General features: G+C 36.7%; 1 protein-coding gene across 1 annotated transcript in view; it reads right to left on the bottom strand.

Moving 5' to 3' along the window:
- LOC128608567 (interleukin-1 receptor-like 2) overlaps nucleotides 1-13,978 on the bottom strand; it is a 26,051-nt gene extending 12,073 nt beyond the window's left edge. Inside the window, exons 1-3 of the mRNA XM_053626386.1 lie at nucleotides 13,250-13,978; nucleotides 12,152-12,292; nucleotides 1,159-1,366 (exon numbers count right to left, since the gene is read on the bottom strand). Of these exons, the coding sequence (XP_053482361.1) occupies nucleotides 1,159-1,366; nucleotides 12,152-12,292; nucleotides 13,250-13,274 (374 nt within the window). The 5' untranslated portion in view covers nucleotides 13,275-13,978. The remainder of the gene's footprint in view (nucleotides 1-1,158; nucleotides 1,367-12,151; nucleotides 12,293-13,249) is intronic.

Here is a 13,978-nt window from a genome sequence, read left to right as displayed (position 1 = left end):
CTTCCTGGTATGTCCGATTTCCTGTCATACACCTGTGCTTTTGCTCTAGTGTTGACTCCGCACCATCCTGTCATTGGCTAGTTGTCCTATTGTGTTCATCTGTTCTGTGTCAAGTCCTCAATTAGCTTGTCTATTTATACCCTGTGAGGTCTTAGTATCATTGCAAAGTCTTGTCGATTATTTCATGCATTTCTTAGCCTTGATTTGTTCTATTAGTTTTCTGTTTTTTAGACTTGTAGCTATATTATTGTTTTTAATTGTGGATTTTCCTAGGATCACTTTGCCTGTCTGTATGTGACCCATGTTGGATTTACCCAAACAAAACCCACGCTAAGTTTATGCACTTGTGTCCTGCTTCATTTGCCAGCATATTTAATAAAGCTTTAATTATACATTGAAATTATACTTTAATTATACATTGTTCCTCAGGGGTTCTTTTGAATGGTTAAAGGGTCTACTTGGAATTTTTTTTTTAAACCAAAGGAAACTAAATAAAACATTTCAGGGTGGTTAAGTGGTGAAGACTCTGTACTACCGATTAGAGGTCGTATGTTCAAGCTGCCACTGTTGGGCCCTTGAGCAGGGCCCTTAACCCCCCTTAAACTTCTCCAGGGACTGCACTATGACCTGCACCTGCACTATGACCCCAGCTTCCTAACAAGTGGGCCATGCAAAGAAAAGCATTTCACTGAACTCGAGTGGTATATGTGACAACAATAGCTATCTTCTTCTAAACATGGCTGGAATGTTATTTCTTGTCTTATGTGCTAATTATGCAAACCCCTTTCCAAGAAATGAGTCTTTGTGTGTGTGTGATGTAAAGGGGTTTGCATAATTAGCACACAAGACTCATTTCTTGGAAACTCCCTTTTCTTTAGAGCTGAAAACTATGAGCGTGTGGTCTATGAGCAAAAAACAGGGGGAAAAGAAACAGTAGCTTAAGCCTCAACACAAACAGTCTGCATCTACTTTTCTCCATTTTACGTGTTACATTACAGGAAAAAAACATGGAGAAAATTCTGTTTAGTAAAGACTCACATTTCATGTGATCCATGATTCCTCACTGAATAATTCCTGCAGCTTCACTCAGGTGGGTCCAAGTAAAAATACACTGAGTATAAATGTGAAAAGCCCAGCCTATTTATTGTGTTGCCATACCTGTAATAACATGAGTAGTTTCCGCTGTGTGACTCCTTTACAGGGAAGAACCACAGTGACTGATCTATAATTTTTATTCCTGCATCCCAGTCCTGGTTCAGCTCTCGAGTCCAGTTCACAATTACCACTTCATCTTCATAAGATGTGGGACACTTAAGGATAAACACGTGACCCTCACTGATCTCTAGCTGCTCTATGTCCATACAGCCTGAAAAGGAATTAGAGAACAGGGAAGATTTTGTTATAAAAGAGTGCTTTTCATGTTTCCACATTTTCACTGGGAAAAGTTACTCTTATTCAGAGATGGTTTACGCACATGCATAAATTGCACGCATCATTTTCTCCGTTCCTCATTCAGATTATGTGAATGACCTTAAAGGCAATTTAAGAATATAATATATAAAAGATTAATGGATCAATGCTTATGAACAAGACAATGGCAAGCATTGAAATAAACATCAAATAGGATTCTAGTATATTGCCAATATGTTGCTGCATGAATAGTCCTAGATGTAATAATCACTTAGTCACTGCTTAATTTGTTTAATTTACATTTAAATCCATCCTCATTATTCAGCATCCCATGAAACAGCAGTTAATTCACTACATCCTATCCTTTTTTTCTTTTTTTTTACATTAGAATGTCCAAAATATACATTTCAGATCAATATATTGTAGTTACATTCATGGCTGGACATATAAATACATAGATATTTAGTAAAATCTGTATAGAAATGTAGTTTTCAGTCCAGAGATCAGAATTTTGAAATTAAGATATTTGAAATAAAGAAATATTGTCTAGGTGCAGTCACATGGGCTTTTTATATTAGCGTGCTAACTCTCACCATTTCGGATATAAAAAAAAAAAACTGAAAGAGCTTTTTCACTGACTTTGCTACAAATACAGCCTGAAGACATAACTTCGAAAAGTTAAGGACCTTTGTATTATATCATTTGGGCTGAGCTAACAATAAAAATGTGCTAAAGTTAAAGAACGGAATCACGTTACTGAGACATGCCTCTGTTTTACTCAAACTTGTAAAATGTGTTGTGAAGATCAGATAGATCCCCGTTCTATAAATAAAACAGGGCTCACTCACACCTCATTGTCATCTCACCTGACACTAATTTCTCCTTCAAATTAACTGCTAATCCCAGAGGTTCACATACTTTTGCCACTCACAGATATGTAATACTGGATCATTTTCCTCAATAAATAAATGGTCAAGTATAATATTTTTGTTATAATATTTTGTTAATATTCACAAACGTTCAACTAACACTGTAGGTACATATTGTTTCATTTACATGGTATTCAATCTGTGCGCACTGCATTAGTGTATTAGACTGTATTTTTCATTGCAGATGGAGCTGCATGATTTTGAGAAGACTTTTGCAATCTGAAAGAAAAAAATGATTTGAATATTAATGTTCATGAGTCCACCATCAGGAGAACACTGAACAACAATGGTGTGCATGGCAGGGATGCAAGGAGAAAGCCACTGCTCTCCAAAAAGAACATTACTGCCTGATTGTAGTTTGCTAAATATCATGTGGACACATGTTTTGGAAAAATGATTTGTGGATGGATGAGACCAAAATAGAACTTTTTGGTTTAAATGAGAATCATGATGTTTGGAGAAAGGAAAACCTTATCCCATCTACGAAACATGGTGGTGGTAGTATCATGGTTTGGGCCTGTTTTGCTGCATTTGGGCCTGGACTACTTGCCATCATTGATGGAACAATGAATTCTGAATTATAACAGTGAATTCTAAAGGAAAATGTCAGGACATCTGTTAATGAACTGAATCTTAAGAGAAAGTGGGTCATGCAGCAAGACAACTAAGCACACAACCAAGTCGTTCTACCAAAGAATGGTTAAATGAGAATAAAGTTAATGTTTTGGAAAGGCCAAGTCAAAATTCTGACCGTAACCTAATAGAAATGTTGTAGAAAGACCTGAAGCAAGCAGTTCATGTGAGGAAACAAATCAACATCCCAGAGTTGAAGCTGTTCTGTACTGAGGAACAGGCTAAAATTCCCCCAAGCCGATGTGCAGAATTGATTAAAACTTAGTTGTTTAGTAATGTTTAGTTACAGTTATTGCTGCACAAAGGGGTCACACCAGATCCTGAAAGCAAAGGTTCACATACTTTTGCCACTCACAGATATGTAATATTGGATCATTTTCCTCAATAAATAAATGAGCAAGTATAATATTTTTGTCTCATTTGTTTAATTGGGTTCTCTTTACCTACTTTTAGGACTAGTAAAAATCTGATGATGTTTTATGTCATATTTATGCAGAAATTTCAAAAATTCAAAAAAGGGTTCACAAATTTTCAAGCACCACTGTATGCGTGACTCAAACATGCGTTTTACATTTACAGCATTTGGCAGATACCTTTATCTTACATTTACTTACAACTTTCAAGACTCTAAGTTGATTGTTCGGGTTTTAAGACTAAAAGTGACCGGGCTTTGTCCGTGGCTGCTCCAAGGCTTTAGAAGAGTCTTCCTCTTCACATTAGATCTTTCACTTCCGTTTCTGTGTTTAAATCATCTTTGAAGACTTTTTGTATTCTTATTCTTAAGTTTTAATTGAGCGTGTAAATTTTTCATTGGCCCTTTTTGGGTTTTGTTTACTCTTTTAATTTGTTTTAATTCTATGTCATATTTCTTGTACAGTACTTTGGTTTCAACATTTGTTGTTTTAAATGTGCTCTATAAATCAATAAACTAAACTAAACTGAACTAACACTGAACCCCAAGTTATGCAAGCCTTACATGGCAGCTCTGCAGCCATTGGTGTGAGAGAGAGAGAGAGTGTGTGTGTGTGTGTGTGTGTGTGTGTGTGTGTGTGTGTGTGTGTGTGTGTGTGTGTGTGTGTGTGAATGGGTGAGTGAGAAACGGTGTAAAATGCTTTGTAGAACTGCTAAGGTTAGAAAAGCGCTATATAAGTGCAGATCATTTACCATTTACTTTCAAAGAACAGTTTGTGCCCAAGTCCCTCTTTTTTTAAGTGTATTATCTCACCTGGATACTGTACACTTGTACCTAAAAAGTGTACAGTGTGAAATAATCATAAAGACTATGATGCTCATTCAATACACTGCTTGACTTTTTCTTTCTTTCTTTCTTTCTTTTTTTCTTTTTTTCTTTTTACAAGTGTAGAAAATTAATGACTTATAAGCACACTTAGGTGTCAGAAAAGGGTGGGTTTCCTTCTGCTTCCTCTGAGGTTTCTTAAATATAAATTGCATCTGGATTTCTTTAAAGCCACTTTATGACAATGCCAATGCCTGTTAAAAGCTTTAAAGCACAGTACAAATAAAACTGAAATTAATTAAATATACACAGGAGAAAATGACAAAATATGGAATGAATACAAATTAAACTATCTATATACCAAACACATGTTTTACATTTACAGCATTTGGCAGATGCCCTTATCCAGAGTGACTTATGTTTATCTCATTTATACAACTGAGCAGGGTTAAGGGCTTTGCTCAAGGGCTCAGCAGTAACAGCTTGCTGGGGTTTGAGCTGAGGACCTTCTGATCAGGAGGCTAATGTCGTAACCACTGAGCTACGACACCCTTCAGCTTAGTGGAGCTTGTGATCTGTGGCCATGAACAGTCTGCTGACTTTGCTTTTAATACCTAAAAAGCACATCTGTGTAGGCAGTGACCCAGATTGGCTGTGGGACATTCTAAACCTTCAACTGACCTGATTTTCATTAAATGGAATTTGTTTTTGATGATTGATGGTGGTTTAGGGGCATCCCAGGTGATCATAATTATAATGTTGATACACGTAACTGAATGTAAAGAATGAATCTCTTCAACAGTGTTTGAACTGAGGAATGCTGAACCTCTTGTAGCACAGCAGGCCGCCTCTTTTCATAAACTGGGCAAAATCTAATCACAAATGTAACAGTTGGCATCAGTTACTTTTGTAAAACTCCCTGCCAAATCAAAGTTTGTTGTATTTTTGTACTTGTATTTTTCCCTACTCATTCTGCTCAATAGCTTTGATTATTCAATATAAAGATGAGGATACTGTGCTTTTCAGAGAAAACAATAGTGAGATAGTGAGTGTATTTACATACAGTAAATATTGAATATCAAGTATGACCCTGTCTGATCTATGGGTTGAGATACATGAGCACCAGTTAAGAGTTCCTTAAGATGAACAAGCTCAGCTAGTTTAGAATATATGTTTGCAGAAAATATAGAAATGGAAATTAAGCATCTTTTATCAAAATAAGTATAGCTGCAACAACTAATCGATAAAATCGATAATAATCGATTATGAAAATCGTTGTCAACGAATCTAATTGGTCTGTGCGCGGCACGGGGGAGATTTACTCATTACATTACTTCTGTTCCGAAAACACGCTCCCGTTCCGGAGAGCAAATACTAAACTTGTGTCCCAAATTACATACTATACACTTTCACTATGCCCTCTGTACTACCCGGATAGTGCAGTGTTTTTCAACCGGGTGTCCGCGGACCCCTATTGGGAAGTGGTGTAATTGCAGGGGGTCCGTCGGAAAGTTTGAAAAATGTTTAAATAATATTATGGCATATTTTTTTTGTTAAATGTATAAAAACATATTCAAATGAGATGTTTTAAAATTAATCAATTTGGTTATTCGCAAATATCACGTTAGCTGAGCTGACGATCGTCCATTGATGGATTTATTTTACATTTCTTTACAAATGAAATGATAATTTGCAAAAACCTATGAGTGGTAGACAAGTTAAGTGTTGCATTGATGGATAAATTAAACAAAGGATAATTCAGAGAGTCAAATTAAATGTTACACCAAGAATAAAATGTAAAACATAAAATCTTGAAATGTTTTGATTCAACTTTAATGTTAATATTATTAATGTTAAATATTAATAAAATAAAGTAACATATATTGAAATGACTGTTAATTATATAGCCTATAATTGTTGTGGAGTGAGGGGGTCCTTGTGGATTGTTCGAAATATGCTAGGGGTCCAAAGCGCACAAAAGGTTGAGAACCACTGGTCTAGTGTATGTATTTTAGAACGGTAGTAACGTCTCAAATGGAACACATTAGTTTTTTACTAACCTGAAAGTTTGCCCCATCCGATTAACCGATTAATTTAAAAATAATAATAATAATCGGACAACTAATCGATTATGAAATTAATCGTTAGTTGCAGCCCTAAAAACAAGATGGGGGTGAGGTGTTTGAGGAAAATATTCCTAGCAGATATAGTAGTATCTCTGGTAACACTGTGGTCTGGAAGATGGAAGTTTTTTTCCCCCTCTGGCTCCCTGCATGGTATGAAAGAGTGTCTCTCCTATTTCACTCTGGTAATGCTGTGAAGGACTATACATGCAACCACTATAACCACAAGCCTGTACCTACAAACAGTTTTGTCCCCCTAATCTGTTCTCTAAAGACTATGATGCTCATAGTGAACATCCATTCAATACAGTCTTTGACTTTTTACAACTGTACAAGAGTAATGACTTGACTAACTGTCATGTAATGAACAGGTGTCCAACTGTCTTCTCATTTCTCATTGCTCTCCCGTCTTCTGTCTCAATTAGGCATTTGTGATACAGCTTTGAACTGGTTTACATCATATCTCACAAATAGACATTTCATCTCTATTGGCAAATTAAAATCACGCACTGTTACTGTCTCTCAGGGAGTTCCCCAAGGTTCCATTCTAGGCCCACTCTTATTTACATTTACAATTATTCATTTAGCAGACACTTTTATCCAAAGCAACTTACAACTGAGGACATACAAGCAAAGCGATATATCAAGTGGAGAACAATACAAGTAGTGCTATTTATTATCCATATGCTTCCACTCAGATCCATTATTCGTCACTACGGCGTACAAATTCATATTTACGTAGATGTCACCCAGATCGCTCAGCTCCAAAGCCTCTACTCCCCTTCCTCCCTCTTCCCGAATAAACTGCCTTCTCAATATTAAACACTGGATATCAGCTAATTTTTTAAAAACTAAACGGTGCAAAGTCCGAAAATCCTCATCACTGGACAAAGGCTGCTCTAAGTAAGGTTAATGACTTCTGTCTGACCACTAATGGCACTGACATTTTTCCATCTGACACTCAGCACGTTTACATGAACAACAATAATCCAATATTAACCCGATTAAGACGATACTCTGATTAAGAAACTACCATGTAAACAGCAATTTTTTATTACCTTAATCCGATTAAAGTCATACTCGAAGTAAACACAAATCGAATTACGACATTTGGAGTACTCCTGTTTTACTCGCATTATCGACGTGCATTACAGACATGTACACACCTTAATCACACTATTAACAGCGTGTGGGAGAACATGATCACACACGGCAGTGCTCAACCGTTTGACGACAAACAAGAGAGCACGGCTGCGTCCCAAACCGCGTACTTACCTACTATATGGTATGCGAAATACGTGTATCTCAGCTACTATTGTATGGTAGCACTACTTGTATTGTTCTCTGCTTGATATATCGCTTTGCTTGTATCTTTCTCATTTGTAAGTCGCTTTGGATAAAAGCGTCTGCTAAGTGAATAAATGTAAATGTACTATACAGCAGGTAAGTACACGGTTTGGGACGCAGCCCACGGCTTCAAGCAATCGTCTATTTGCACGTATAGCATGACAAATAATTAACTGCATTTGAAGCGTTCATAAAAATTAAAAATAAAAACACCCAAAACTGTATTTTCAACGGTGTTGAAAATCTTATCCTGACAGAAGTTGTTCACATTAAAAAAAAAACAATGTTAGACTGTATAAAATTGTAAATCTTCAATATCCATAATACATAAATATGTCCAAAAAAAAAAATCTGAAATTGTTAAACAAAATAATTAGGGAAAAAGAAAACCAGTTATTTCAAAGCACCTCAGTACTTATCCATTTTCATGCTTCATAAAATTTATTCAGCTCAGGTGAACTAAAGAAAGGTGTAGAATAAATCAGGCAAAACTATCTTATATAAAAGTTCCTCGCACATGCCCCATCTGCGGAGCAGAAAAAGGAGGAAAAAAGAAGAGACACAAAAGAATGTAGCCAAACTCTTTTATTAGTCAGTATCTGTGTATATTAGCTAGGCTTAGTTATTCCCCTGTCACTTTAACTTGGGGTAAACTCTAGAAAAAAGGTACTTTGAGAGAGAGACAGCAAAATAAAGGTTACAAAAGTGAAAGGACACATAGTTGGTGTGTTGGGGCCCCATACCCGGAACTGCTTAGGGCTCCCAAATCACTAAATCTGCCCCTGCATGAAAGCCATACTTGTTCAGTCTTTTTCTGATTTTGCTGTCATGAACATAAATATTTAATTTGTGCTTACAAAGGCCTATAGGTCACATGATGTAGCTCCTGGGGTTTTCTTTATATCTCTGAGTATTAAATGGTCTGACCTTGGAATGAATTTACTGGGACACCTACTCCAGGGAAGATCGGCAACTGTCTTGAAGGCTCTCCATTTGTAAACAGTCCTTCTCACTGTAGAATTGTGAATTTCAAATTGTTTGGAGATGGCCTTATAACCCTTCCCAGTTCGATGAGCAGCAACAATTGCTTCTCTGTGGTCATGGCTGATATATATTGAACAGTATTGAACGCCTCAACATTTTTTTCAGTAAATATATTTCCTATGAGGCTATTCACATGAAATTTTCACCAGACATCAGTATTAACTCAAGAAATCTGGAAATATAAAGAATCCACAAAATTAAAGTCCATAAATAAAGTTACGTGTAATAAAGTGGAATGACACAGGAAAAAAGTATTGAACACGCTAAGAAAAAGCAGTTTTTCAAGGAAAGGTAAGGAAAGGAACCAGCTGAAATCCGTAAGTAATTATACCTCCTATCTGTGCAAATTAATATCAGCTGGGTTAGCAAATTGATGGTCTATAAAAAGGCTTTTCGTTACCAAAGTGTCACACAAGAAACATCTCATGATGTGTAAAAGCAAAGAGCTCTCCCAAGATCTTCGCAACCTTATCGTTGCAAAACATATTGATGGAATCGGATACAGATATATTTCAAAACTTCTGAATCCTCCAGTAAGCACCATTGGGGTCATTATCCGCAAGTGGAAGCAACATCACTCCATCATCAGCTGCTCACGCACAGGAGCTCCTCGCAAGATTTCTGACCAGGGGGTCAGAAGAGTAGTCAGAAGAGTAGCCCAAGAGCCAAGGACCACTCGGAAAGAGCTCCAGAAACACTTGGAGGCAGCAGGTGCCATCGTCACAGAGAAAACAATAGGCAATGCACTCCACTGCTCACGCTCTCCCCGCAAGACTCCATTACTAAAGAGAAGGCATGTCGAAGCTCGTTTAAAGTTTGCTACAACTCATTTGGACAAGCCTATGAAACACTGGGAGAGTGTAGTCTGGTCAGACGAGAACAAAATTTAACTTTTTAGCTGTCATACTACACACCATGTTAGGAGAAGAAATGGCACTGCACATCACCCTAAAAACACTATACCAACAGTGAAGTTTGTAGGTGGAAGCATCATGGTGTGGGGCTGTTTTTCATCGCACGGTACTGGCAGACTTCATATAATTGAAGGAACGATGAATGGAGCCCTTTACTGGAAGATTCTTGAGACGAATCTGCTGCCATCCACCAGGATGATGAAGATAAGCGTGGGTGGACCTTCCAGCAGGACAACGATCCAAAGCATACAGCGAAGAAAACTCTCAATTGGTTTCAGAGAAAAAAAATCAGGGTGTTAGAATGGCCCAGTCAATCACCTGACTTGTTTTAATGTTTCGAAGAATGGCCCAAAATCACACCTGAATACTGCAGGCGATTAATTTATTCATACAGGAAGCGTCTTGAAGCTGTCATTACAAACAAAGGCTTCTCCACTAAGTATTACATAAATTTCAGTTAGCGTGTTCAATACTTTTTTCCTGTGTCATTCCGCTTTATTACACATAACTTCATTTATGGACTTTTTTCTGTTGTGAATTCTTTATATTTCCAGATTTCTTGAGTTAATACTGACGTCTGGTGAAAATTTCATGTGAATAGTCTCATAGGAAATATATTTACTGAAAAAAATGTTGACGCATTCAATACTTATTTCCCCCACTGTGGATATATATATATATATATATATATATATATATATATATATATATATATATATATATATATATACACACACACACACACACACACACACAAACCGTCCACTTTATTAGGAGCACCTGGGTATTGTTATCTAATCAGCCAATCATGTGGCAGCAGTGCAAAAAATGCAATGTAAAATATCACGCAGATACAGGTCAAGAGCTTCAGTTAATGTTCACATCAAACATCAGAAATGGAAAAAAGTATGATCTCTGTTACTTTAACCATGGCATGGATGTTGGTGCCAGATGGTCTGGTTTGAGAATTTCAGAAACTGCTGATCTTCTAGGATTTTCACACACAACAGTCTCTATTGTTTACACAGAGTGGTGTGAAAAACAAGTGTGACAGTTCTATGGGTGGAAACACCTTGTTGATAAAAGCAGTCAGAGGAAATTGACCAGATTGGTTGAAGCTGACAGGAAAGATAGAAAAGAGGTTACGAGACCGCTTTACAACCATGTTGAGCGGGAAAGCATCTCACCATGCACAAAACATTTAACCTTGGGGTGGATGAGCTATGAAAGGAAATTCTCTTATATCATGTACTCATATATTATGAACTGTATTAAGACACCTTGGATACGGGGAATACTGGGTTATAGTTTCTGTTTGTGTGTCTCCGTGCTATCAAATACCTATGATGAATGTATATATTTAATTACCTCTTTGAATAAGCTGATCAACTGCTATCCTTGATTATAGCTATATCCTTGAAATACACATGTATTTCCGTGTTAACATGACACAGGATTTGTTTTGTATTATGACTATGTGCTGTGTGTTTTGTTTACATCTGTCTGACACCTGGACCAGTAGAAACCGTCCACGCACTGCTTCTTATCAGTGTGTATAAATACTTCTGTTTTGAATGAATAAACCAGAAGTCTCTGTGAACATTCACGCGTCAGTGTGTGTGTTCATTCTGACTCTCCAGGCCTGAGCTCTGCGGTAAACCACACTTTCTAGCTCATAGCAGCACAGAACTAAAAGTTAATAGAAGTAATGGTAGAACAGGCTGATAGGGCTGGCGGAGGTCTGGAAGACGTTGTCTGAGATTGGGAGATTCCTGAGATATTCTCATATATGGAACTCTAACAAGCTACAACAGCAGAAAACAACACTGGGTTCCACTCCTGTCAGCCAAGAACAGGAACGTGAGGGTAGAAAAAAATTAATCACCTGGTCTATTTCCTCATCTTCATTTATGAATAACTGCATAAACAAGTAGGTGTACAAATGTTCTGATTATTTTCTTAAGTCATCATTCTTTTTAAAGTACTCAATAAGTGTTATGTTTAAACAATTTACACCTTAACATCCCTCACTCCCACAGATAATAATAATAATAATAATAATAATAATAATAATAATAATCCTCATCATCATCATCTTCATAAAAATTCTTGCTATTATTATTATTATTAGTAGTAGTAGTAGTAGTAGTAGTAGTAGTAGTAGCGGTAGTAGTATTGGTAGTAGTAGTAGTAGTAGTAGTATTAGTAGTAGTAGTAGCAGTAGTAGTATGAAACATATCACAAAACAAATTGAATCTAATGTAATAAGGAATTCAATTCAGATAATTAACCAACAATAAACAGTAAGTATGAGGAAAAAAATGAACAGGGGAGTTGATAGGAAACGTCTGGGCTACAGAGATTTGCTCTTACACGTCTAACCTATAGTAGATGAGGAAACACGGTTCTCCAAGAATAAAAGAATTTCAGTGTTGTCACTTTTCCACACCAATGTTAAAGGCTATGTGGACATTTTTATAGCAGATACACTACAATAATAAAAGTAAAGCTTACCTTCAGACCGCAGGGAAAAGGCAAGAATGAGGAGGAAGCCACAGCACCGAATCATTTTTCTCACAAAGCTGACAGAAACTTCTCCTGAAGCGTTGTGAAAACTTTCTGTCTGCAGATGTATTTTTATTTGTGACTCGACACCTGGGGGGACGGGACGATATTAATCTTTAGGCTGAAGAAAACCCCAGCGGAAAAAAAACAACAAAAAAATCACAAACAAACCAAAAAAGTCACCCACAGAATCAGGATTTTTTTTTTTTTTTTCCGTCGTGGTTTCTAGATCTTAAACATCAAGGAAACACCCAGGAATTTCCCACATGTACATAGGTATTCATCATCAAACTGTAACATAGCACGTGTACATTAAACAGTCGATTATTTAGAGACACTTATATAGCTACAATTTAGCCTATATATTTATATTTTACAAAGGAACATGACATGGTCAGCTCTTGAAGTTTTTTATCCACTTCCTATTTTTTCTGTCTCTGTGTTGTGTTTAAAGACAATTCAGCTTAAAGGTTAAATAATAAGACATCTGATTCATTTAAAAGCCAAAGCACCATTTTCTTCTTCTCTTAATCATAGGTTCATATGATATAGAATTAGGAGAGGATATACACTACAATAATCTATTTTGGATGTGTCCAAATCCTCATGCTAGGGCACTTAATAGTGTTCCACAGGAGTGCAGCACCTGTAGTAGCGCTGTTTGGAAACACTAGCTGCATTTACATGGACAACAATAAGCCACCCTTAATCTGATTAAGACAATACTTTGATTAAGAAACTACCATGTAAACAGCAATTTTTACTTACCTTAATCTAATTAAGGTCATAATCGAATTAAGCTCTAATCGAATTAAGACATGTGGAGTATTCCTGTTTTAGTCGCATTATGGACGTGTATTACAGACATGTAAACACCTTAATCACATTATTATCTTACTCAGATTAAGGTCATTAATTAGATTACTGCTGTCCATGTAAACGTAGTCATTGTTGAAAGCGATAAAAAAGGATCCTGTAGAAACAGTATGAACTGGACAGCTCAGGGCTGAAGGTCGCAGAGTTGTTATGCACCGAAGAAAATCTCACCTTTTCCGGTAAAATGCAAAGTCATACGCGCTTGCACCCACACATGCAGAGATCAGATTAAAGCGAGCGAGCTTGATGCGCTCCTCTTATAGCGACGTGCTTTTCCGTTTACCTGCAAGCTTTACTTTCACATCTTGCAGTGAAGAGAAAGAACGTGTGGTTTTCATTAAGGCCTGACCTAAACACTGCTGCAAGAGTCAGGCGCAGGAAGAGCCAAGTTTAAGCATCTGTGTGTGTGTGTGTGTGTGTGTACATGCGTGAGTGTGAATATACCGTGCATCTTAACCCTTTACTAGTTTACATTTCAGTAAAAGGTTACAGTGAGTCATGGCAAGATTATTGTAATGGTGCTGAAATCTAACTTAAAAAATAAAATATAGCATATAGGTACAATGAAACGCACTTGGGTTAATGATTTAAAATACTCCATTTTAATAAGAAAATCCAGATGTGCAGTCATCTGAAATTTCAGAAATGATTAAAAAAAAAATAAAAATACAGTATTATTACTATTACTACAACAACTATTACTACTACTACAACTACAACCATTACTACCAGTGGTGGAACTAGAGTTTTATATATGGGGTGTCTAGGGGGTGGGCAAGGATGCTTCAGGGGTTCCATAGACCACTACAGAAAATTAGCGTGTAACCCTAGCCTGGCATCTAAGTAGTATGAATGAATCCATTGATTGCTGATTGGAGGTAGAAGTGATAATTCACTTAA

The sequence above is a fragment of the Ictalurus furcatus genome, chromosome 6 (assembly GCF_023375685.1).
Source record: "Ictalurus furcatus strain D&B chromosome 6, Billie_1.0, whole genome shotgun sequence".
NCBI classification, from domain to species: domain Eukaryota; kingdom Metazoa; phylum Chordata; class Actinopteri; order Siluriformes; family Ictaluridae; genus Ictalurus; species Ictalurus furcatus.
This window is presented reverse-complemented; position numbering and strand designations above follow the sequence as displayed.